The following is a 22,192-nucleotide window of genomic DNA, read 5'->3' as shown; positions in this document are numbered from 1 at the left end:
GCAGTATCAGTGTGTTTTGCAGTATCAGCGTGTCCTTGCAGTGTGTTTTGCAGTATCAGTGTGTTTTGCAGTATCAGCGTGTCCTTGCAGTGTGTTTTGCAGTATCAGCGTGTCCTTGCAGTATGTTTTGCAGTATCAGTGTGTCCTTGCAGTGTGTTTTGCAGTATCAGCGTGTCCTTGCAGTATCAGCGTGTCCTTGCAGTGTGTTTTGCAGTATCAGCGTGTCCTTGCAGTGTGTTTTGCAGTATCAGCGTGTCCTTGCAGTATCAGCGTGTCCTTGCAGTGTGTTTTGCAGTATCAGCGTGTCCTTGCAGTATGTTTTGCAGTATCAGCGTGTCCTTGCAGTATCAGCGTGTCCTTGCAGTATGTTTTGCAGTATCAGCGTGTCCTTGCAGTGTGTTTTGCAGTATCAGCGTGTCCTTGCAGTGTGTTTTGCAGTATCAGCGTGTTTTGCAGTATCAGCGTGTCCTTGCAGTATGTTTTGCAGTATCAGCGTGTCCTTGCAGTATCAGCGTGTCCTTGCAGTATGTTTTGCAGTATCAGCGTGTCGTTGCAGTATGTTTTGCAGTATCAGCGTGTCCTTGCAGTATCAGCGTGTCCTTGCAGTATGTTTTGCAGTATCAGCGTGTCGTTGCAGTATGTTTTGCAGTATCAGCGTGTCGTTGCAGTGTGTTTTGCAGTATCAGCGTGTCCTTGCAGTGTGTTTTGCAGTATCAGCGTGTCCTTGCAGTGTGTTTTGCAGTATCAGCGTGTCGTTGCAGTATGTTTTGCAGTGTCAGCGTGTCCTTGCAGTGTGTTTTGCAGTGTCAGCGTGTCCTTGCAGTGTGTTTTGCAGTATCAGCGTGTCCTTGCAGTGTGTTTTGCAGTATCAGTGTGTTTTGCAGTATCAGCGTGTCCTTGCAGTGTGTTTTGCAGTATCAGTGTGTTTTGCAGTATCAGCGTGTCCTTGCAGTGTGTTTTGCAGTATCAGCGTGTCCTTGCAGTATGTTTTGCAGTATCAGTGTGTCCTTGCAGTGTGTTTTGCAGTATCAGCGTGTCCTTGCAGTATCAGCGTGTCCTTGCAGTGTGTTTTGCAGTATCAGCGTGTCCTTGCAGTGTGTTTTGCAGTATCAGCGTGTCCTTGCAGTATCAGCGTGTCCTTGCAGTGTGTTTTGCAGTATCAGCGTGTCCTTGCAGTATCAGCGTGTCCTTGCAGTGTGTTTTGCAGTATCAGCGTGTCCTTGCAGTATCAGCGTGTCCTTGCAGTGTGTTTTGCAGTATCAGTGTGTCCTTGCAGTGTGTTTTGCAGTATCAGCGTGTCCTTGCAGTATGTTTTGCAGTATCAGTGTGTCCTTGCAGTGTGTTTTGCAGTATCAGCGTGTCCTTGCAGTGTGTTTTGCAGTATCAGCGTGTCCTTGCAGTGTGTTTTGCAGTATCAGCGTGTCCTTGCAGTGTGTTTTGCAGTATCAGTGTGTTTTGCAGTATCAGCGTGTCCTTGCAGTGTGTTTTGATTGCAGGTCCTGACACTAGTTTGAAGCTGCATTTTATACTGGATTATGAGAAACTGAGCTTCATGCTTGAAGGTTAAAACCAGCTCTCTTCCCCCCCCCCCCTTGCTGGTAGCAGACCCTCCAAAAGGGGAACATAGGAGCCAATTTCCTCAGTATAAACTTGCTTGGCCAATTCACAGGCAACCTAACTGCAGTGAACAAGCTTTTATAAATTCATTCACGGGGTGTGCGTTTCGCTGGTTAGACCAGCATTTATTGCCCATCCCTAGTTGCCCTTCAGAAGGTGGTGGTGAGCTGTCTTCTTGAACCGCTGCAGTCCCTGTGGTGTAGGTACACCCACTGTGCTGTTAGAGAGGGAGTTCCAGGATTTTGCAACAGTGAAGGAACGGCCGATATATTTCCAAGTCAGGGTGTTGAGTGACTTTGAGGGGAACCTCCAGCTGGTGGGGTTCCCAGGTACCTGCTGTTCTTGTCCTTCTGGATGGTAGTGGTCGTGGGTTTGGAAGGTGCTGTCTTGGTGAGTTACTGCAGTGCATCTTGTAGATGGTACATACAGCTGCTACTGGTGGTGGGGGGAGTGAATGTTTGCGGAAGGGGTTCCCATGTAAAGCCATCTTTACATTGCAGGCACTACCTGAGCTGATTCTGCAATGTAGCCTTCAGTTAACAGTGAATATCCTCCCCCAGCAGTACATCAATGGCCCCTGCTCTGGTGAAATGTTTGCATCAGCCTGTAAACTTCGCTTATGTCATCATCCATTGTTAACTTAATCCTTCTCTTAAAGTCTGTTCACTGTTTTATTTGAGATTTGATTCAGTCTATGAGTACAAGGAGTATGAGATATTAGTCATGCACTGACCCTTATCTTCATGATGCCTTAATCCTCAATGTTTCCTTTATAATCCAGCCACATGCGGTACGGTAGCATAGTGGTTAGCACTGTTGCTTCACAGCTCCAGGGTCCCAGGTTCAATTCCCGGCTTGGGTCACTGTCTGTGCGGAGTCTGCACGTTCTCCCCTTGCCTGCGTGGGTTTCCTCCGGGTGCTGCGGTTTCCTCCCACAAGTCCCGAAAGACGTGCTGTTAGGTGAATTGGACATTCTGAATTCTCCCTCTGTGTACCCGAACAGGCGCCGGAATGTGGCAACTAGGGGATTTTCGCAGTAACTTCATTGCAGTGTTAATGTAAACCTACTGGTGACACATAAGATTATTATTTTTTTTTAAAAAACAATTTCCCCAAGCCACTTACTCCTATCTTGTTCAGTGCTGGTTTGTAGATTTATTCTCAGCTGTTCATGGGTTTCAGGTGACTCTTGCTGAGAATGAATCTGCTGCTGGACAGAGGTGAAGAATAAGACCAGAGAGAGGATTAGAAAATAAGGAAAGGTTACAGGTGGGAGTGGAGGGAGTCTCGTGTCACAACCTGCCCCGGGAGCCGGCCTTAACTCCGCGTCATCAAGCTCAGCTAATGAATTAGACCGTGACTGATCTGTATCCGAACTTCAGCCACCTGTGTTGATTTCATATCCCTTATTATCCTTGACGAGCAAAAACTGTTCTCAGATTTAAAATTGTTAATTGAACTAGCATCTACCAAGAAATCTAGTTGGGAATTCAGAAGATATTTCTTTACCCATCGTGTGTTGAGAATGTGGAAGTCGCTATCACAGAGAGCAGTTGAAGCAGTTTGTATACATGGAAGGGGAAGCTAGACAAGCCAGTGAAGGAGAAGGGGATAGAGGGTTATCATGATGGATTTAGATCACCAAACATGCGAGGAGGCTCGTATGGATCATAAAAAGCAGCATGGAATGGTTGGGCCGAATGGCCTGTTTCAATGACCTATATCCTATGTCGTATTCATTTTGGGGCAGAGTTTCAAACTTGTACCATCCTCATGTGAAGAATTGTTTTCTAACTTCTCTGAAGAATGGCCTGGCTCTAACTTTCAGATGATGTTCTTTTGTCCTAAACTTCCCACCAGCAGAAAGCTTTTCTCTCTTTCTCCCCCTATTCCTTTCAAAATCCTAAAAACATCAATCAACTCCCTGCTTAACCTTCTCGTTGGCAGGAGTACAAGCCCATTTTATGTTATCCATATGGCCTAACCATTGGAACTCTGATAAAATTCTGGTGCATCTCTGTAGCACTCCTTCCAAAGCTGATATAACGTTTCTAATAAAAGCGCCAGAACTATACCCGGTGCTTCGGGTGTGGTCTATCTGGGGCTTTGTATTGCTGCAGCAAAGTTCTTCTTCTTTATATTCTAAACCTCTAGGTTTAAAGGTTAACCTCCAGGTCACTTTCTGTCTGTGTGGTAGAGGCTGAGTTATTTCCTATGGAGTTGTATTCTGGTTGGGTCAACAGAGTGTTGGGTGAATGCCTCCTACAGTACAGGCTGTTTCACTGAAGGGTGTACTTCAAATTATATTATTCTATCCCGGTGTGTCAGGTCTGCCAGCTACAGTCCAAAGATGTGCAGGTTAGGTGGGGTTATGGGGATAGGGCAGGGGAGTGGGCCTAGGGTAGGGTGCTCTTTCAGACGGTCGGTGCAGACTCGATGGGCCGAATGGCCTTCTGCACTGTAGGAATTCTATCGTTACATCCCATCTCTTTGATGACTCTCCAGGTTTGATAGTGAATTACAGAAAATGCAATGTAACTGGGTCTCAAACCTCAACCACCCTCTCCTAACACTCTCCGCATATTCCTCTCTCCTTTCTCATGTTTATCTCGCTTCCTCTTCAATGCATTTCTGCTATTAACCTCAACCATTCCTTGTGGCAGCCAATTCCACTATCTAATCAGATTTAAGAAACTAGCAATTTAAGAAACCTGTTTTTAAAAATAGCTTTTTCGGAACTATACAAAACGTGGGGCATGTCCAAGTCCCATCAGTAATGTGAATTATAAGCAGGGCGGCGCAGTGGTTAGCACTGCGGCCTGACGGGGCAGCATGGTGGCACAGTGGTTAGCACTGCTGCCTCACATGGCAGCACAGTGGTTAGCACTGCTGCCTCACAGGGCAGCATGGTGGCACAGTGGTTAGCACTGCTGCCTCATATGGCAGCACGGTGGCACAGTGGTTAGCACTGCTGCCTCACATGGCAGCATGGTGGTACAGTGGTTAGCACTGCTGCCTCAAAGGGCAGCATGGTGGCACAGTGGTTAGCACTGCTGCCTCACAGGGCAGCATGGTGGCACAGTGGTTAGCACTGCTGCCTCACAGGGCAGCATGGTGGCACAGTGGTTAGCACTGCTGCCTCACATGGCAGCATGGTGGTACAGTGGTTAGCACTGCTGCCTCAAAGGGCAGCATGGTGGCACAGTGGTTAGCACTGCTGCCTCACAGGGCAGCATGGTGGCACAGTGGTTAGCACTGCTGCCTCACAGGGCAGCATGGGGGTGCAGTGGTTAGCACTGCGGCATCACGGCGCCGACGACCCGGGTTCTATCCTGGCCTCGGGTCACTGACTGTGTGGAGTTTGCACATTGTCCCCGTATCTGCTTGGGTCTCACCCCCACAACCCAAATAGATGTAAAGGGGAGGTGGATTGTCCATTAATTGGGAAAAAAGAATTCGGTACCCCAAATTTTTTTTAAAATGGGAGTTATCTGTTCTCACCTGAAGCAGCAGTGGGGATTGTACAGCAGTGAGGATTGTACAGCAGTGAGGATTGTACAGCAGTGAGGGATTGTACAGCAGTGGGGATTGTACAGCAGTGGGGATTGTACAGCAGTGAGGATTGTACAGCAGTGAGGGATTGTACAGCAGTGAGGATTGTACAGCAGTGGGAATTGTACAGCAGTGGGGATTGTACAGCAGTGGGGATTGTACAGCAGTGAGGATTGTACAGCAGTGAGGGATTGTACAGCAGTGAGGATTGTACAGCAGTGGGGATTGTACAGCAGTGAGGGATTGTACAGCAGTGAGGGATTGTACAGCAGTGAGGGATTGTACAGCAGTGAGGGATTGTACAGCAGTGAGGGATTGTACAGCAGTGAGGGATTGTACAGCAGTGAGGGATTGTACAGCAGTGGGGATTGTACAGCAGTGGGGATTGTACAGCAGTGAGGGATTGTACAGCAGTGAGGGATTGTACAGCAGTGAGGGATTGTACAGCAGTGAGGGTTGTACAGCAGTGAGGTTTGTACAGCAGTGGGGATTGTACATCAGTGAGGGTTGTACAGCAGTGGGGATTGTACAGCAGTGAGGATTGTACAGCAGTGGGGATTGTACAGCAGTAAGGGATTGTACAGCAGTGAGGGATTGTACAGCAGTGAGGATTGTACAGCAGTGAAGATTGTACAGCAGTGAGGGTTGTACAGCAGTGAGGGATTGTACAGCAGTGAATGGTAGAACCCTCAAGAGTATTGAAAGTCAGAGAGATCTAGGAGTACAGGTCCACAGGTCACTGAAAGGGGCAACACACGTGGAGAAGGTAGTCAAGAAGGCATACGGCATGCTTGCCTTCATTGGCCGGGGCATTGAGTATAAGAATTGGCAAGTCATGTTGCAGCTGTATAGAACCTTAGTTAGGCCATTCTTGGAGTATAGTGTTCAATTCTGGTCGCCACACTACCAGAAGGATGTGGAGGCTTTAGAGAGGGTGCAGAAGAGATTTACCAGAATGTTGCCTGGTATGGAGGGCATTAGCTATGAGGAGCGGTTGAATAAACTCGGTTTGTTCTCACTGGAACGACGGAGGTTGAGGGGCGACCTGATAGAGGTCTATAAAAGTATGAGGGGCATAGACAGAGTGGATAGTCAGAGGCTTTTCCCCAGGGTAGAGGGGTCAATTACTAGGGGGCATAGGTTTAAGGTGAGAGGGGCAAGGTTTAGAGGAGATGTACGAGGCAAGTTTTTTAAGCAGAGGGTAGTGGGTGCCTGGAACTCGCTACCGGAGGAGGTGGTGGAAGCAGGGACGATAGGGACATTTAAGGGGCATCTTGACAAATACATGAATAGGATGGGAATAGAGGGATACGGACCCAGGAAGTGTAGAAGATTGTAGTTTAGTCGGGCAGTATGGTCGGCACGGGCTTGGAGGGCCGAAAGGCCTGTTCCTGTGCTGTACATTTCTTTGTTCTTTGTTCAGTGAGGGATTATACCGCAGTGAGGATTGTACAGCGGTGAGGGATTGACAGGACTCTCCGGGATTGTACAGCTGAAAGCGCTGAGCAGATTGGGCTTGCACATGAAGCTCCCACAGTTTAATATTCATGCTGATGCTGACCATCTGGGTCACACATACAGAGTTGGTGTTTGGGTGTTCATCAAAGCAAAACGCAGCATACACCCTCGGAAGAAAAATGAATCTTATCTGAACAGTTGTTGTTTGTGCTGTGTGATTGAAGACATTGATGTTGTTAGTGTATCCAAGGTGCAAAGTATGTCGAGCATTTTATGATGCTGCAGCTTTAACTTGTGAATGAATGCACAGGCTCTTGTAATGTCACACAATCTGTAAACTGTTGCCTCAAACTAAGTTCTGGATATTTAAAGCTGTGTGAACAATGCTGAGGTCAAATGGCCTCCTTCTGTACTGTATCATTCTGCGATTTAGGAGGAGTAAAGTGTTCTTTCCCTTCCCAGCTCTCCGTGTCTAGATTTAGCTGGGATCAGAACAGGCTGGGGATGGAATTCCTGTGCTGCACAGCTCAGTCAGGATTGTGTTAAGTCTTGAGTATTTTAGTTTCACTCACCCAGGCAAGTGGGGGGTATTCCAACACACCCCTGACATGTGCCTGGTGGACAGGTTTGAGCAGTCAGGAGGTGAATTACTCCTGCCACAATTCCCAGCATCTGACCTGCTCTTGTATTTGTATATCTGGGCCCAATTCAGTTTCTGGTCCATGGTAACCCCCAGGATGTTGATAATGGAGAATTCAGCCATGGTAATGCCATTGAATGTCAAGGGGCAATGGTTAGATTCTCTCTCCTTAGTTTTAATTCTGCTTGACAGATGGTCCTGTGAAGTGCCTTTGGGAGGAAAATGATTGGTTTAGAAAGTGAATTTTTTTATTTTCTGAGATTGCCTACGAACCCAATGTTACCTGAAGGAGCTAAGAATGAATCCTTTCCTTTCATTTAAACCCCAACCAATCTCCTTCCCCCTCCCCCTCGTGTTGCTGCACAACTCGCCACTTTCAGAGGCTGACTTTGTCTCTGCATTCCACAGGGGTTCCTATCGCTTTGAGAGAGCCAACCGGAGTCTCCTCGACGTTCGCATTCCACCATTCTCCCTCGAAAGTAAGAATGAAGATTCTCCCAATGGGTCCTTGCCTGGCCCACCACCTTAACCTGAGCACAAGGTAGCTGCTGCAGACACTCTAGTAATAGAGGATGCAAAGAACTTTTGGGAGTGGGAAATGCAGTCCATGGTAAAACAGTGAGTTAGAGCTAGCAATAACCAGGCTACCTTAGTCAGATATCAGCAGGAACGGCCAGGAACTGGCGTGAAGTCTTCTAGTTAAAATAAAGTTCAGCTTGGAGTGTGGTACATGCAGGTCTAGATAGATTTAGTTAGAATGTGAGGTATTTCAAATCTTGTGTCTGCAAAACTGTTATTGCATTTTTGTGACCTTTTATGTCAGCCTTCCGTTGTAAATCCCTGTGTTGATATTTGTAATGGAATGGCCGATGTATCCCGACTAGTACTGTTGCTGTTAGCCCAGTTGTATTCCTCAGCCCGGATCGTCCAAAAAGCTCAACTTCTCTGTTTGTAAAATTGCAATAAATTTTGCTGTATATCCAAAAATATTGTCAAGTTAATATATGCTATCAAAATGTAAAATGCCTGACTTTAGAATGGGGGCTGAGTTCCATCTCTGCACCAGGACCCAATTATTGCCCACTCCCTAACTTTGCTTCACCTGAACAGTATTCTGAGTATTAAGTTGTTGGATGTAGAGCGTTAGTCTAACTGATCTTGGGCCAGGCATCCACATTAGAATTCACCTTGAGAGCATACAGAAAAATGATGGGAGAAATGGAATGGGGGTGAGGGGGGTGGGAGATTGGGACCGAGGTTGGCTTGTTGAACAAGGATCTGACATGCCACAGGTACTGATGGATTTCTTTGTGTTTGTTGGAAGGAGGTACAGTACTGGTTGGGACGGGTCTGTCGCTGTATAACACTGGGGTACAGTACTGGTGGGGACGGGTCTGTCACTATAACACTGGGGTACAGTACTGGTGGGGATGGGTCTGTCACTGTATAACACTGGGGTACAGTGCTGGTGGGGATGGGTCTGTCACTGTATAACACTGGGGTACAGTACTGGTGGGAACGGGTCTGTCACTGTATAACACTGGGGTACAGTACTGGTGGGGACGGGTCTGTCACTGTATAACACTGGGGTACAGTACTGGTGGGGACGGGTCTGCCACTGAACAACACTGGGGTACAGTACTGGTGGGGACGGGTCTGTCACTGTATAACACTGGGGTACAGTACTGGTGGGGATGGGTCTGTCACTGTATAACACTGGGGTACAGTACTGGTGGGGATGGGTCTGTCACTGTATAACACTGGGGTACAGTACTGGTGGGAACGGGTCTGTCACTGTATAACACTGGGGTACAGTACTGGTGGGGACGGGTCTGTCACTGTATAACACTGGGGTACAGTGCTGGTGGGGATGGGTCTGTCACTGTATAACACTGGGGTACAGTACTGGTGGGAACGGGTCTGTCACTGTATAACACTGGGGTACAGTACTGGTGGGGACGGGTCTGTCACTGTATAACACTGGGGTACAGTACTGGTGGGGACGGGTCTGCCACTGTACAACACTGGGGTACAGTACTGGTGGGGACTAGTCTGCCACTGTATAACACTGGGGTACAGTACTGGTGGGGACGGGTCTGTCACTGTATAACACTGGGGTACAGTACTGGTGGGGATGGGTCTGTCACTGTATAACACTGGGGTACAGTACTGGCGGTGACGGGTCTGTCACTGTAACACTGGGGTACAGTACTGGTGGGGACGAGTCTGTCACTGTATAACACTGGGTACAGTGCTGGTGGGGACGGGTCTGTCACTGTATAACACTGGGTACAGTGCTGGTGGGGACGGGTCTGCCACTGTATAACACTGGGGTACAGTACTGGTGGGGACGAGTCTGTCACTGTATAACACTGGGGTACAGTACTGGTGGGGACGGGTCTGCCACTGTATAACACTGGGGTACAGTACTGGTGGGGACGGGTCTGTCACTGTATAACACTGGCGTACAGTACTGGTGGGTCGGGTCTGTCACTGTATAACACTGGTGTACATACTGGTGGGGACGGGTCTGCCACTGTATAACACTGGGTACAGTGCTGGTGGGGACGGGTCTGTCACTGTATAACACTGGGGTACAGTACTGGTGGGGACGGGTCTGTCACTGAATAACACTGGGGTACAGTACTGGTGGGGACTGGTCTGCCACTGTATAACACTGGGGTACAGTACTGGTGGGGACGGGTCTGTCGCTGTATAACACAGGGATACAGTACTGGTGAGGACGGGTCTCCATGTATAACACTGGGGTACAGTACTGGTGGGGACGGGTCTGTCACTGTAACACTGGGGTACAGTATTGGTGGGGACGGGCCTCACTGTCTCACGAGGGGACATAGCTTTAAACTGAGGGGTAATAGATATAGGACAGAGGTCAGAGGTAGGTTCTTTACGCAAAGAGTGGTGAGGCCGTGGAATGCCCTACCTGCAACAGTAGTGAACTCACCAACATTGAGGGCATTTAAAAGTTTATTGGATAAGCATATGGATGATAATGGCATAGTGTAGGTTAGATGGCTTTTGTTTCGGTGCAACATCGTGGGCCGAAGGGCCTGTACTGCGCTGTATCGTTCTATAACACTGGGGTACAGTACTGGTCGGGATGGGTCTGTCACTGTGTAACACTGGGGTACAGTACTGGTGGGGACGGGTCTGTCACTGTATAACACTGGGGATACAGTACTGGTGGGGACGGGTCTGTCACTGGGGTACAGTACTGGTGGGGACGGGTCTGTCACTGTATAACACGGGTACAGTACTGGTGGGGACAGGTCTGTCACTGGATAACACTGAGGTACAGTGCTGGTGGGGACGGGTCTGTCACTATAACACTGGGGTACAGTACTGGTGGGGACGGGTCTGTCACTGTATAACACGAATACAGTACTGGTGGGGACGGGTCTGTCACTGTATAACAATGGGGATACAGTACTGGTGGGGACGGGTCTGTCACTGGGGGACAGTACTGGTGGGGATGGGTCTGTCACTGTATAACACTGGGGTACAGTACTGGTGGGGACCGGTCTGTCACTGTATAACACTGGGGTACAGTACTGGTGGGGATGGGTCTGTCACTGTATAACACTGGGGTACAGTACTGGTGGGGTCGGGTCTGTCACTGTATAACACTGGAATACAGTACTGGTGGGGACGGGTCTGTCGCTGTATAACACTGGGGTACAGTACTGGCGGGGATGGGTCTGTCACTGTATAACACTGGGGTACAGTACTGGTGGGGACGGGTCTGTCACTGTATAACACTGGGGTACAGTACTGGTGGGGACGGGTCTGTCACTGTATAACACTGGGGTACAGTACTGGTGGGGACGGGTCTGTCGCTGTATAACACTGGGGTACAGTACTGGTGGGGACGGGTCTGTCACTGTATAACACTGGGGGACAGTACTGGTGGGGACGGGTCTGTCACTGTATAACACTGGGGTACAGTACTGGTGGGGACGGGTCTGTCACTGTATAACACTGGGGTACAGTACTGGTGGGGATGGGTCTGTCACTGTATAACACTGGGGTACAGTACTGTTGGGGATGGCTCTGTCACTGTGTAACACTGGTGCACTACTGGTGGGGACGGGTCTGTCGCTGTATAACACTGGGGTACAGTACTGTTGGGGACGGGTCTGTCACTGTATAACACTGGGGTACAGTACTGGTGGGGACAGGCCTGTCACTGTATAACACTGGGGTACAGTACTGGTGGGGACGGGTCTGTCGCTGTATAACACTGGGGTACAGTACTGGTGGGGACGGGTCTGTCACTGTATAACACTGGGGTACAGTACTGGTGGGGACGGGTCTGTCACTGTATAACACTGGGGTACAGTACTGGTGGGGATGGGTCTGTCACTGTATAACACTGGGGTACAGTACTGGTGGGGACGGGTCTGTCACTGTGTAACACTGGGGTACAGTACTGGTGGGGACGGGTCTGTCACTGTATAACACTGGGGTACAGTACTGGTGGGGGGGAGTCTGTCACTGTATAACACTGGGGTACAGTACTGGTGGGGACGGGTCTGTCACTGTGTAACACTGGGGTACAGTACTGGTGGGGACGGGTCTGTCGCTGTATAACACTGGGGCACAGTACTGGTGGGGGGGAGTCTGTCACTGTATAACACTGGGGTACAGTACTGGTGGGGACGGGTCTGTCGCTGTATAACACTGGGGTACAGTACTGGTGGGGGGGAGTCTGTCACTGTATAACACTGGGGTACAGTACTGGTGGGGACGGGTCACTGTATAACACTGGGGTACAGTACTGGTGGGGACGGGTCTGTCACTGTATAACACTGGGGTATAGTGCTGGTGGGGACGGGTCTGTCACTGTATAACACTGGGGTACAGTACTGGTGGGGACGGGTCACTGTATAACACTGGGGTACAGTGCGAGTGGCAATGTGCCAGTTTGTTACATTAACTCAAGCGACTCTGATTCCAAATGTTGTGGATTTGTGCCCAGCTCCAGGATTTGAGCTAATCTGAGCTGTATGATCAGTAGCGAGGGTGTGTTGTATTGTTGGAGGTGTTCTGATGTTTATAAGATGTTGGGTTGAGCCGCACTGACCTGTTTTGGATGCTAATGCTTTAACATTACACTTGGAGAATTTTCTGCTGCTCTTCTCTTGTGTCCTGGCAAAGACTCTTCCTCTAACACCACCCGTCGTTCATCAAACTATCTGTACAGTATGGTCTCCTCTACTTCAGTCACTTGCCTCTGGCCTTTGGGCCTGTAGGTATTGATTCTGATATGCATTCCATTTGATTGGGCCTTGCTTCATCCAGGGATTGTCCAGCATTGTGTGGGATATCACTTGGTACCCAGGGAGTGCCAGGGGCTGTAGAACTCTCAGCCAATCACATTTCAGCGTCACAATTTTCACAAATTAGTTTTTTTTCCTGGGTAGCTTAGGGATTTGCGTAGTGTACAGAATGTGTACACATGACATGGGCAGTCAGACATAGGGATGTACGCAGAGCACACACACAAACAGACAGGGACATACAGATTTTACTCGACTGTCTACTTCGACCACCCTTTTAGGCTGCCCATCCCAGGTCAACATCCCGCTGTGTAAAATAATCACCGTCTCTCGTCTGCTTTCTCTTTCAGTCACCTTAAGTCTGTCCTCTGGCTCGTGACCTTACTGCCACTGGAAACAGTTCCTCCGTATTCATTTATCAAAACTCCTCAATTTGGAATGCTTCCCTCCGAGCTCTTCCTGCACTTCTCCAGCCTCTTCACATAACTGGAGTCCCTCAGTCCTTCTCACATTCTGTTAAATCTCGACATCCACTCTCCGTCCTTAACAAGCTCATCCGAACCAGGAAGGTGGCTGTATCCCAATCCATACCTGTGTCTCCTGCTTCTGAATGGGATCGGGACAGGGAGGCTCCGGGATTGGGACAGGGAGGCTCTGGGATTGGGACAGGGAGGCTCCGGGATTGGGACAGGGAGGCTCCGGGATTGGGACAGGGAGGCTCCGGGATAGGGACAGGGAGGCTCAGCGATAGGGCGTCTCAGGGATAGGGACAGGGAGGCTCAGGGACAGGGAGGCTCAGGGATAGGGACAGGAAGGCTCAGGGATAGGGACAGGGAGGCTCAGGGATAGGGACAGGGAGGCTCAGGGACAGGGATGCTCCGGGATTGGGACAGGGAGGCTCAGGGACAGGGAGGCTCCGGGATTGGGACAGGGAGGCTCCGGGATTGGGACAGGGAGGCTCCGGGATTGGGACAGGGAGGCTCCGGGATTGGGACAGGGAGGCTCCGGGATTGGGACAGGAGGCTCCGGGATAGGGACAGGGAGGCTCAAGGACCGGGAGGCACAGGGATAGGGACAGGGAGGCTCCGGGATAGGGAGGCTCTGGGATTGCGACAGGGAGGCTCAGGGACAGGGAGGCTCCGGGATAGGGACAGGGAGTCTCCGGGATAGGGACAGGAGGCTCCGGGATAGGGACAGGGAGACTTTGGGATAGGGACAGGGAGACTTTGGGATAGGGACAGTAGGCTCCGGGATAGGGACAGGAGGCTCCGGGATAGGGACAGGAGGCTCCGGGATGGGGACAGGGAGGCTCCGGGACGGGGACAGGGAGGCTCGGGGACAGGGAGGCTCGGGGACAGGGAGGCTCGGGGACAGGGGGGTTCGGGGACAGGGAGGCTCGGGGACAGGGACAGGGAGGCTCGGGGACAGGGACAGGGAGGCTCGGGGACAGGGACAGGGAGGCTCGGGGACAGGGACAGGGAGGCTCGGGGACAGGGACAGGGAGGCTCGGGGACAGGGACAGGGAGGCTCGGGGACAGGGACAGGGAGGCTCCGGGACAGGGACAGGGAGGCTCCGGGACTGGGACAGGGAGGCTCCGGGACTGGGACAGGGAGGCTCCGGGACTGGGACAGGGAGGCTCCGGGACTGGGACAGGGAGGCTCCGGGACTGGGACAGGGAGGCTCCGGGACTGGGACAGGGAGGCTCCGGGACTGGGACAGGGAGGCTCTGGGACTGGGACAGGGAGGCTTCGGGATAGGGAGGCTCCGCGATAGGGAGGCTCCGGGATTGGGACAGGAGGCTCCGGGATAGGGACAGGAGGCTCCGGGATTGGGACAGGAGGCTCCGGGATAGGGACAGGAGGTTCCGGCCTCTGCTTCTGGAACTGGATGTGTGGAGCCTGGGAGAATAAAATTAGAAATGTGGAGGATGGGAAAATGAAGCTGCAGGGTTCTGTGGGGATGGGGGACAAGCGCGCGCACACATTCAGTGCTTTGGGTTATGTTCAGGGACTGCACTGAAGCGGAATGGCTGGTAATGCTGCTGCTTATTGCTGTTTCCACCTTCTGCAGGGGTTCGTACACTTTCCAAAGGGCAGACACCAGCACTTTCGACGTTTCCATCCCGTCCTTTTCTCTCGAGAGCAGTACTGAGGACAACGGCCCCTTCGCTTCCCTGGTCTGAATATTTGCCTCTAGCACTTGATCGAATAACTAAACGCAGTCTACATGCAGGACCTGATCTCACCCCAGAGCAGCGGCAGTTCCATCATCGAAGGGCAGTGCTGGTGATGTCGGATTGCACTGTGACCCATTACCTTCCCACATTATAACTAACACCACCTTTAAACAAAGGCTTACCCATGGTGTCGGCTGCCATTGTGAGGATTTATGTCTGTCAGATGAGTTGCATTTCTGTCCATTTTAATGACAAAGCTGTTCTTAGCTGACCAATCAGAACCCTGAATAAAAGCAAATTACTGCGGATGCTGGAATCTGAAACCAAAGAGAAAATGCTGGAAAATCTCAGCAGGTCTGGCAGCGTCTGTAGGGAGAGAAAAGAGCGAACGTTTCGAGTCCGATGACTCTTTGTCAAATCAGAACCCTGAAGAGTAATTTGATCATGTTCCTAGCCTGTGTCTGGGTTTTGTGTGTTGTGCCAATGCTGTGTACCTCAAGTGTTAGAAACGTAGAAAATAGGGGCAGGAGGAAGCCATTCGGCCCTTCGAGCCTGCTCCGCCATTCAGTATGATCGAGCCTGATCATCCAACTCAATAGCCTCATCCCGCTTCCCCCCATATCCTTTGATCCCCTTTGTGTTAAGTCCTAATTCTAACTGCAGCTTGAAAACATACAATGTTTTGGATTCAACTACTTCCTGTGGTAACAAAATCCACAGGCCCACCAATGTCTGGGTGAAGAAATTTTGCCTCATCTCTGTCCTAAATGGTTTACCCCGTATCCTCAGACTGTGACCCCTGGTTCTGGACACTCCCACCATCGGGAACATCCTTCCTGCATCAACCCTGTCCAGTCCTGTTAGAATTTTATAGGTTTCTATGAGACCACCCCCCCCCCCCCCCCCCCCCCTCCCTCTCCCCTCATTCATTCTTCTGAACTCCAGTGAGAACAATCCTAACCGATTCAATCTCTCCTCGTACGTCAGTCCCTCCATCCCAGGAAACAGTCTGGTAAACTTTCTCTGCATTCCCTCTATAGCAAGAACATCCTTCCTCAGAGGAGGAGACCAAATCTGCACACAATATTCCAGGTGTGGCCTCACGAAGCCCCTGTATAATTGTAGCAAGACATCCCTGTTCCTGTACCCGAATCCTCTCGCTATGCAGGCCAAAATACCATTTGCCTTCTTTATCGCCTGCTGCACCTGCGCGCTTACCTTCAGTGACTGGTGTACGAGGACACCCAGGTCTCGGTGCATATTACAGGCTTCAAGGGCTGAATTGCCTACTTCTCCTATATCCTATGTTCCTATTCCCCTCTCCAAATTTATGGCTATAGAACCACAGAAAAGTTACAGCACAGGAGGCCATTCAGCCCATCTTGTCCATGCCAGCCCGAGGACACCCAGGTGCCCTTTCTAATCCCACCTTCCTGCTCCCGCCCCACAGCCCTGTACTCCGTATAATTGTTTGACCTCCCCAAATGCTGACCTCACACTTAGTCATAGATGTTTACAGCATGAAAACAGGCCCTTCGGCCCAGCTGGTCCATGCTGCCCAGTTTCTATCACTAAGCTAGTCCCACTTGCCTGCATTTGGCCCCTATCCCTCTATACCCACCCTGCCCATGGAACTGTTTAACATCTGTGTTAAATTCCATCTTTGATTTGATTTGATTTATTGTTCCATGTACCGAAGTACAGTGAAAAGTATTTTTTTGCGGCCGAGGGAACGTACACAGTACGTACATCGTAGACAAAAGAATAAACAGAGAACATTGACAAACAGTGATTGAACGCTGATAGGAGATGAAAGAAAGGGGACAGGAGGAGAGAGCTCGTAGAGAGTCGCTATGCTCCACCGCCATCTCATCACCCACTCCACCAACCAATCTATATCATGGGTGTGATTCTAACAAAAGGGAAGAAAGTCCCCGAGTGAGCATGTTTACCCGCAGTACCGAGAAGCACATGGCAATTCAATGTGACTCGTGTTGTATAAGGGGCTGAACATGGAACGCGTGGCCAAGGGTGCATACAGCCCTGTTTTTTTCAGTGCGGAGCTCTGCTTGCCGATACTCCCCAGTGTAGTGAGAGATCGGAACGCCATTTAAAAACGACGTCCCGGTCTCTGAGGCCCCCAAAGCGATCCCCGGCCTGCCCCCCCTCCCCACCCTGAAAACACTATTGGAGGGTCCCCCCCCCCCCCCAAAAAAAAACATCCACGCAGGGCACTCCCCCCGGCCCCATCGCGGTATTAAATGGCAGCCTGGCACTGCAAGGGTGCCCAGGTGACACTGCCAGGAGTGCCAGGGCACCAACCTGCCCAAAGGGCATGCAACTGTGGGCCTCCGGAATCCTCTGGGAGACCCCCACGACTGCTGTCCCGTTTGCGGGGACCAGTGCTGAACGGTGCACGCTCAAGAGATCTCTGAGGCGCAGGGGATGAATCCCATAGCCTCCGGCACCTTGGGATCTGTACATTAGAGTCAGACTAGCTGTCTGGCTCTAATATGCAGCTTTCCCCAAAAGTGTGGGTGGGATTTATCTCGCAAGATCGCGGTGGATCTCGCATGGCGTTGCGAGCCGGGTAGATCCTGGGAGCGGGGTCTCCTGGCTTTTCTCAGCCACGCTGTGTTGAGCTGCTTTTCTGGCGCAGCGTGGCCATTGGATCACACCCTATAGCTATCCTCTATACTGCCCACCACTCAGCCAATCATTGTGTCATCTGAAAATTTCCCTATCGTGTCCCCCATATTCACCCCCAAATCGTTAATATATAACATAAACAGTAAGGGTCCCAACACCGAGCCCTGTGGAACACCACTTGTATCAACTTTCCATTCGCAAGGGCTGCCATTGACCATTACCCTTTGTTTCCTGTTACTAATCAAATTGTGAGGCAAGACCTTCCTTTAATAAATCCATGCTGACTAGCCAATGTCTCTCTATGTGACAGTTAATCCTATCTCTCAGGATTGATTCTACTAATTTGCCCACCACTGACGTAAGATTAGCCTAAAATTGTTCAGCATTTCCTTCAATCACTTTTTAAACAATGGAACCACGTTTGCATTTCTACAGTCCTCTGGTACCTCTCCTGTGCCTGGTGATGATTGGAAAGCTCTCCATCTGCTATCTCCTCCCTGACCTCCTTCAGGAGCCTCGGAAACAATCCATCTGGTCCTGGCGATTTATCAACTTTCAAGGATTTCAATCCTTCGAGTCTCCTCTCTCTTTAAGATTATCCTTTCCAATATCTCACGGTGTTCCTCCTGTACTACTATATCCTTTCCACAGCTTCTGCATCTACACACAAGTTCCCTTCATCTCGGAGGTCCCACTTTTTCCTTAACTAACCTTTGACTATTCTATATTGGTAAAACATCTTTGGCTTTTCTTTAACTTTGCTTGCTAATGTTTTTTCATGCCCTCTCTTTGATTTCCTTATTTCCTTTTTTGACTTTGTCACTGCGTTTCCGATACCCGTCTAGGCTATCTGCAGTGTTTAGTTCTTTGTGCTTATTGTATGCTTGCTTTCTTCTGTTTGTTCTTCCTCTGTATTCCTCCAGTCAACCAGGGAGGTCTAGATTTGGCAGTACCACTCTTATTCTTGGAAAGGTCTTGTTTACTTGTACATTTCATAACAATCTGCCTTCGCGCTTTTGCTACCAAAGTAGATAACCTCGCATTTCTCCAAATTATACCGCATCTGCCATTCATTTACCCACTCACTCAACTTGTCCAAATCACACTGAAGCATCTCTGCATCCTCCTCACAGCTCACCCTCCCACACAACTCATCCTCCTACCCAACTTGATGTCATCTCTAAATTTGACGTGATTATGTTTTGTTCCCTCATCTAAATCATGAATATATATTGTGAATAGCTGGGGTCCCAGCACCGATCCCTGTCGTACCCCACTAGTCACTGCCTGCCATTTGGAAAAAGACCCGTTAATTCCTACTCTTTGTTTCCTGTCTGCCAACCAGTTTTCTATCCATCTCAGTACATTAGCCCTAATCCCATGCGCTTTAATTTTACACGCTAATCTCTTATACGGGACTTTGTCAAAAACCATCTGAAAGCTTTAGAACCTGTTGAAAGTGGGCTCCATATTTTACCCAGTTGGTAATTATGTTTCTGTAGTCAGTGAATTCTATATGTGATCCTGTTGGGAGTGGTGCTGTTTGCTATCTACTTGCTAAGATTGGTAGAAAGTTGATCAGTGCCTTTGTGGAGCAATTTCACCCAGACCTCTCACAGTCGCTGTTCTGAGAATAGCTTGTTACAGGGAGTTTAGTACTTTTTAACAGTGTGACACAAGGTAACCTCGCAGGAGTACAGTTCAAGATTCTGAACTTCAAACTTGATTTATTACTAGAGATAGCGTTTTGAGTACTGGGGTACAGTACTGGTCATTTGGGATAGCAGTGATGGGAGCAATTTGATTAAAGCTATTACGAACTGATCCTGTCACATCCCAGTGTATTCGAGTTCAATTATTAAATAACCTCCGAGCTAGGAGTGGATCTGGGTAGTTGACACTGACCAAACCTAACCAAGGGAATCTGGTTTAAATATTGTGATGAACAAAGCTGGCCATCCCTCGCCCTGCTGAGTTAACACTCCATCAACATGCAGCAAGTGCACTGCCTGCTCCAGTACTGAGCCACAAAGACGGATAGGTTGCTAGGTCAAAGCTGCAGTAGAAGCTCCACATCTCCGTGCCCCTGGGTTAGGAAGGTGTCCTGTTTCTCCGTGTTTTGCAATGATCCTACGTGTGTGCTTGCGTGTGTGTCTGTGTGAGCATTGGCCGAGGACAGGATTGACCATGCTGCCATTGGCCAAGGACAGGATTGACCATGCTGCCATTGGCCGAGGACAGGATTGACCATGCTGCCATTGGCCGAGGACAGGATTGACCATGCTGCCATTGGCCGAGGACAGGATTGACCATGCTGCCATTGGCCGAGGACAGGATTGACCATGCTGCCATTGGCCAAGGACAGGATTGACCATGCTGCCATTGGCCGAGGACAGGATTGACCATGCTGCCATTGGCCGAGGACAGGATTGACCATGCTGCCATTGGCCGAGGACAGGATTGACCATGCTGCCATTGGCCAAGGACAGGATTGACCATGCTGCCATTGGCCAAGGACAGGATTGACCATGCTGCCATTGGCCAAGGACAGGATTGACCATGCTGCCATTGGCCGAGGACAGGATTGACCATGCTGCCATTGGCCAAGGACAGGATTGACCATGCTGCCATTGGCCAAGGACAGGATTGACCATGCTGCCATTGGCCAAGGACAGGATTGACCATGCTGCCATTGGCCAAGGACAGGATTGACCATGCTGCCATTGGCCAAGGACAGGATTGACCATGCTGCCATTGGCCGAGGACAGGATTGACCATGCTGCCATTGGCCGAGGACAGGATTGACCATGCTGCCATTGGCCGAGGACAGGATTGACCATGCTGCCAGTCGTCGCTGCCTGGGTTTGCACCTGAACAGCAGCTGTGGTATTCTGAATGTTGCGCTCTGCATTCGGGGCCTGTGTTAGGAAGGTGTCTGTGAGATGGTCTACACCAGGAGCTGAACATTAATTGTGCCCGATCCGTATTGCTAGCTTCTCTGTGTTGTGTGTTTAGGTTTTGATGTTTGCTGTGCCTAAAGCCAGCAGGATTCAAACTGTTGCAGATGTTCACCGACAGATTCGAATAAAGACCTTTGGTCATCATGTTTCTCTTATTTTATTTCAGTAAATTGTGGAACATGTTACTTAGAATCTAATCCCCATATCCCTGGCAGAGACGCTGGCAGGGGCAGAGACGCTGGCAGGGGCAGAGACGCTGGCAGGGGCAGAGACGCTGGCAGGGGCAGAGATGCTGGCAGGGGCAGATGGGGCACAGACTGTGTATTTCATCAGCAGAACCGACAGGCTGATTGGGCCACAGGATCACAGTTATTGAATTAAAACGAGAAATGTTGCCGGTGCTGGAAGCATCCATAGGGAAAGAAGCAGATCTAAGCATCGGGTCCCAGCTGTCAACTCTGTTTGTCTAACGTCACAACTGGAAAACATTGGAGAAGCTCCGGGTTTTAAATACAGAGCAAAGGGGGTCAATGATAAGGTAGGGGGTGCAGGAATGTGCTTGTCACAGATTCTGCCTGATTTGCTGAGTGTCTCCAGCACTTTCTGTTACTGGTTATTAAATGGTGTTAGTGGGAGGTCAGAGCTGTGTGACAGGGCACTACCCTGACGCTGGTAACATCCTGCAGCCAGTGCAGGCACACCAGAGAGATAGCTTTCATTCTCACGTCACTCGGCCAGGGCTGCTGCTGGTTCCGAGGCAGCCTCTGAGCCCAGCAAGGTCACATTACTCACCTTGACATGCTTTCATCTCCTTCTCTGCAGGGGAACGTTCCGTTTCGAGAGGCCAGAAGGTTCTCAGCTTGACGTCCGCATACCACCCTTCTCCCTGGAGAGCAATAAAGATGACAAGGCCCCCCCTGCTGGGTACAGTTGGTAGGGCACCGCCTGCTGGAACCTGGGGCTGGCTGGCTACCAGTAGGAAGATTCTGCCTGGAACTTTGGTGGGAAATGGGGGAGGGGCAGTGAAATGAAGTGTAAAGTCTTCCATTGCCTACCCTTTACAGATCTCCCTGACTCACCTAAACACCGGTCACATTACGTCCGTCTTTGATGGAGAAATTGTTTTGGAAGTGGAACACCGACTGAATGATACTTGTCTCGTTGAAGGGGGAAATGGGAGGGAGTTGGAGGAGAATGAGGTTGTGTGCTCAGACATTGAGGGGAAATGGGGTGTGTTCAACGATTGACACTTTCAAACATTTTGTTTAATTATTCTAAAAGCAGGGTTGAACAGTGGGATCGGGCAGACTGCCCAGCAGCTAGCTGGGCCATTGGCAACTTGAGCAACCTCAACAGTGGCCATTTGGAGCTTGCGAGACTCCCAACTGACCAGGCAAGGCTTAGTGGTGTCTGTCCTGTGCTCCCTGCTCTATCCCACTGCTCCCCGCCACATGCGTTATTAATAGATCAGTAATGGCTGCCAATGTGTTAATGTAAAGATTAAAATGAAAGGGTTAACGGTGAAGCTCTGTCCCTTCAGTCATGTGGAAAGTGTGCTGGAGTTTATACGGGAGTGAAGTGATTTGCATTGCCCACAGATGGACAGGCTGACTGTTTATATTGCGACTGCCCACACTCCCAAATTCCTCTCAACGCTTTGCATACACTGAGTTACCTGGAAGGGAGATTACCTTTTTGTAGAGAAACGTGACAACCAATTTGTACAGTCAGATCCTGCAGTGAGAATTTTAGAACCTTAGGCCACACTTAGAGTATAGTGTTCAATTCTGGTCGCCACACTACCAGAAGGATGTGGAGGCTTTAGAGAGAGTGCAGAAG

General features: G+C 50.0%; 1 protein-coding gene across 8 annotated transcripts in view; it reads left to right on the top strand.

Moving 5' to 3' along the window:
- Positions 1 to 21,878, top strand: part of poldip2 (polymerase (DNA-directed), delta interacting protein 2) — a 76,828-nt gene extending 54,950 nt beyond the window's left edge. Inside the window, exons 11-13 of one of the 8 annotated variants that reach the window (XM_072470019.1) lie at positions 7,676 to 7,746; positions 14,639 to 14,744; positions 21,176 to 21,878. In XM_072470019.1, coding sequence (XP_072326120.1) covers positions 7,676 to 7,746; positions 14,639 to 14,744; positions 21,176 to 21,290 — 292 coding nt within the window. In that variant the 3' untranslated portion in view covers positions 21,291 to 21,878. Of the gene's footprint in view, positions 1 to 7,675; positions 7,809 to 14,638; positions 14,933 to 21,175 lie in introns of those variants that run through there. The other 7 variants (XM_072470020.1, XM_072470021.1, XM_072470023.1 and 4 more) reach the window with 7 other exon arrangements.
- The last annotated feature ends 314 nt before the right edge of the window (positions 21,879 to 22,192 follow it).

Source organism: Scyliorhinus torazame, chromosome 12 (genome assembly GCF_047496885.1).
Source record: "Scyliorhinus torazame isolate Kashiwa2021f chromosome 12, sScyTor2.1, whole genome shotgun sequence".
NCBI classification, from domain to species: Eukaryota; Metazoa; Chordata; class Chondrichthyes; order Carcharhiniformes; family Scyliorhinidae; genus Scyliorhinus; species Scyliorhinus torazame.
Note: the sequence above shows the minus strand (reverse complement) of the source record. Positions and strands in the feature narration are given on the sequence as shown.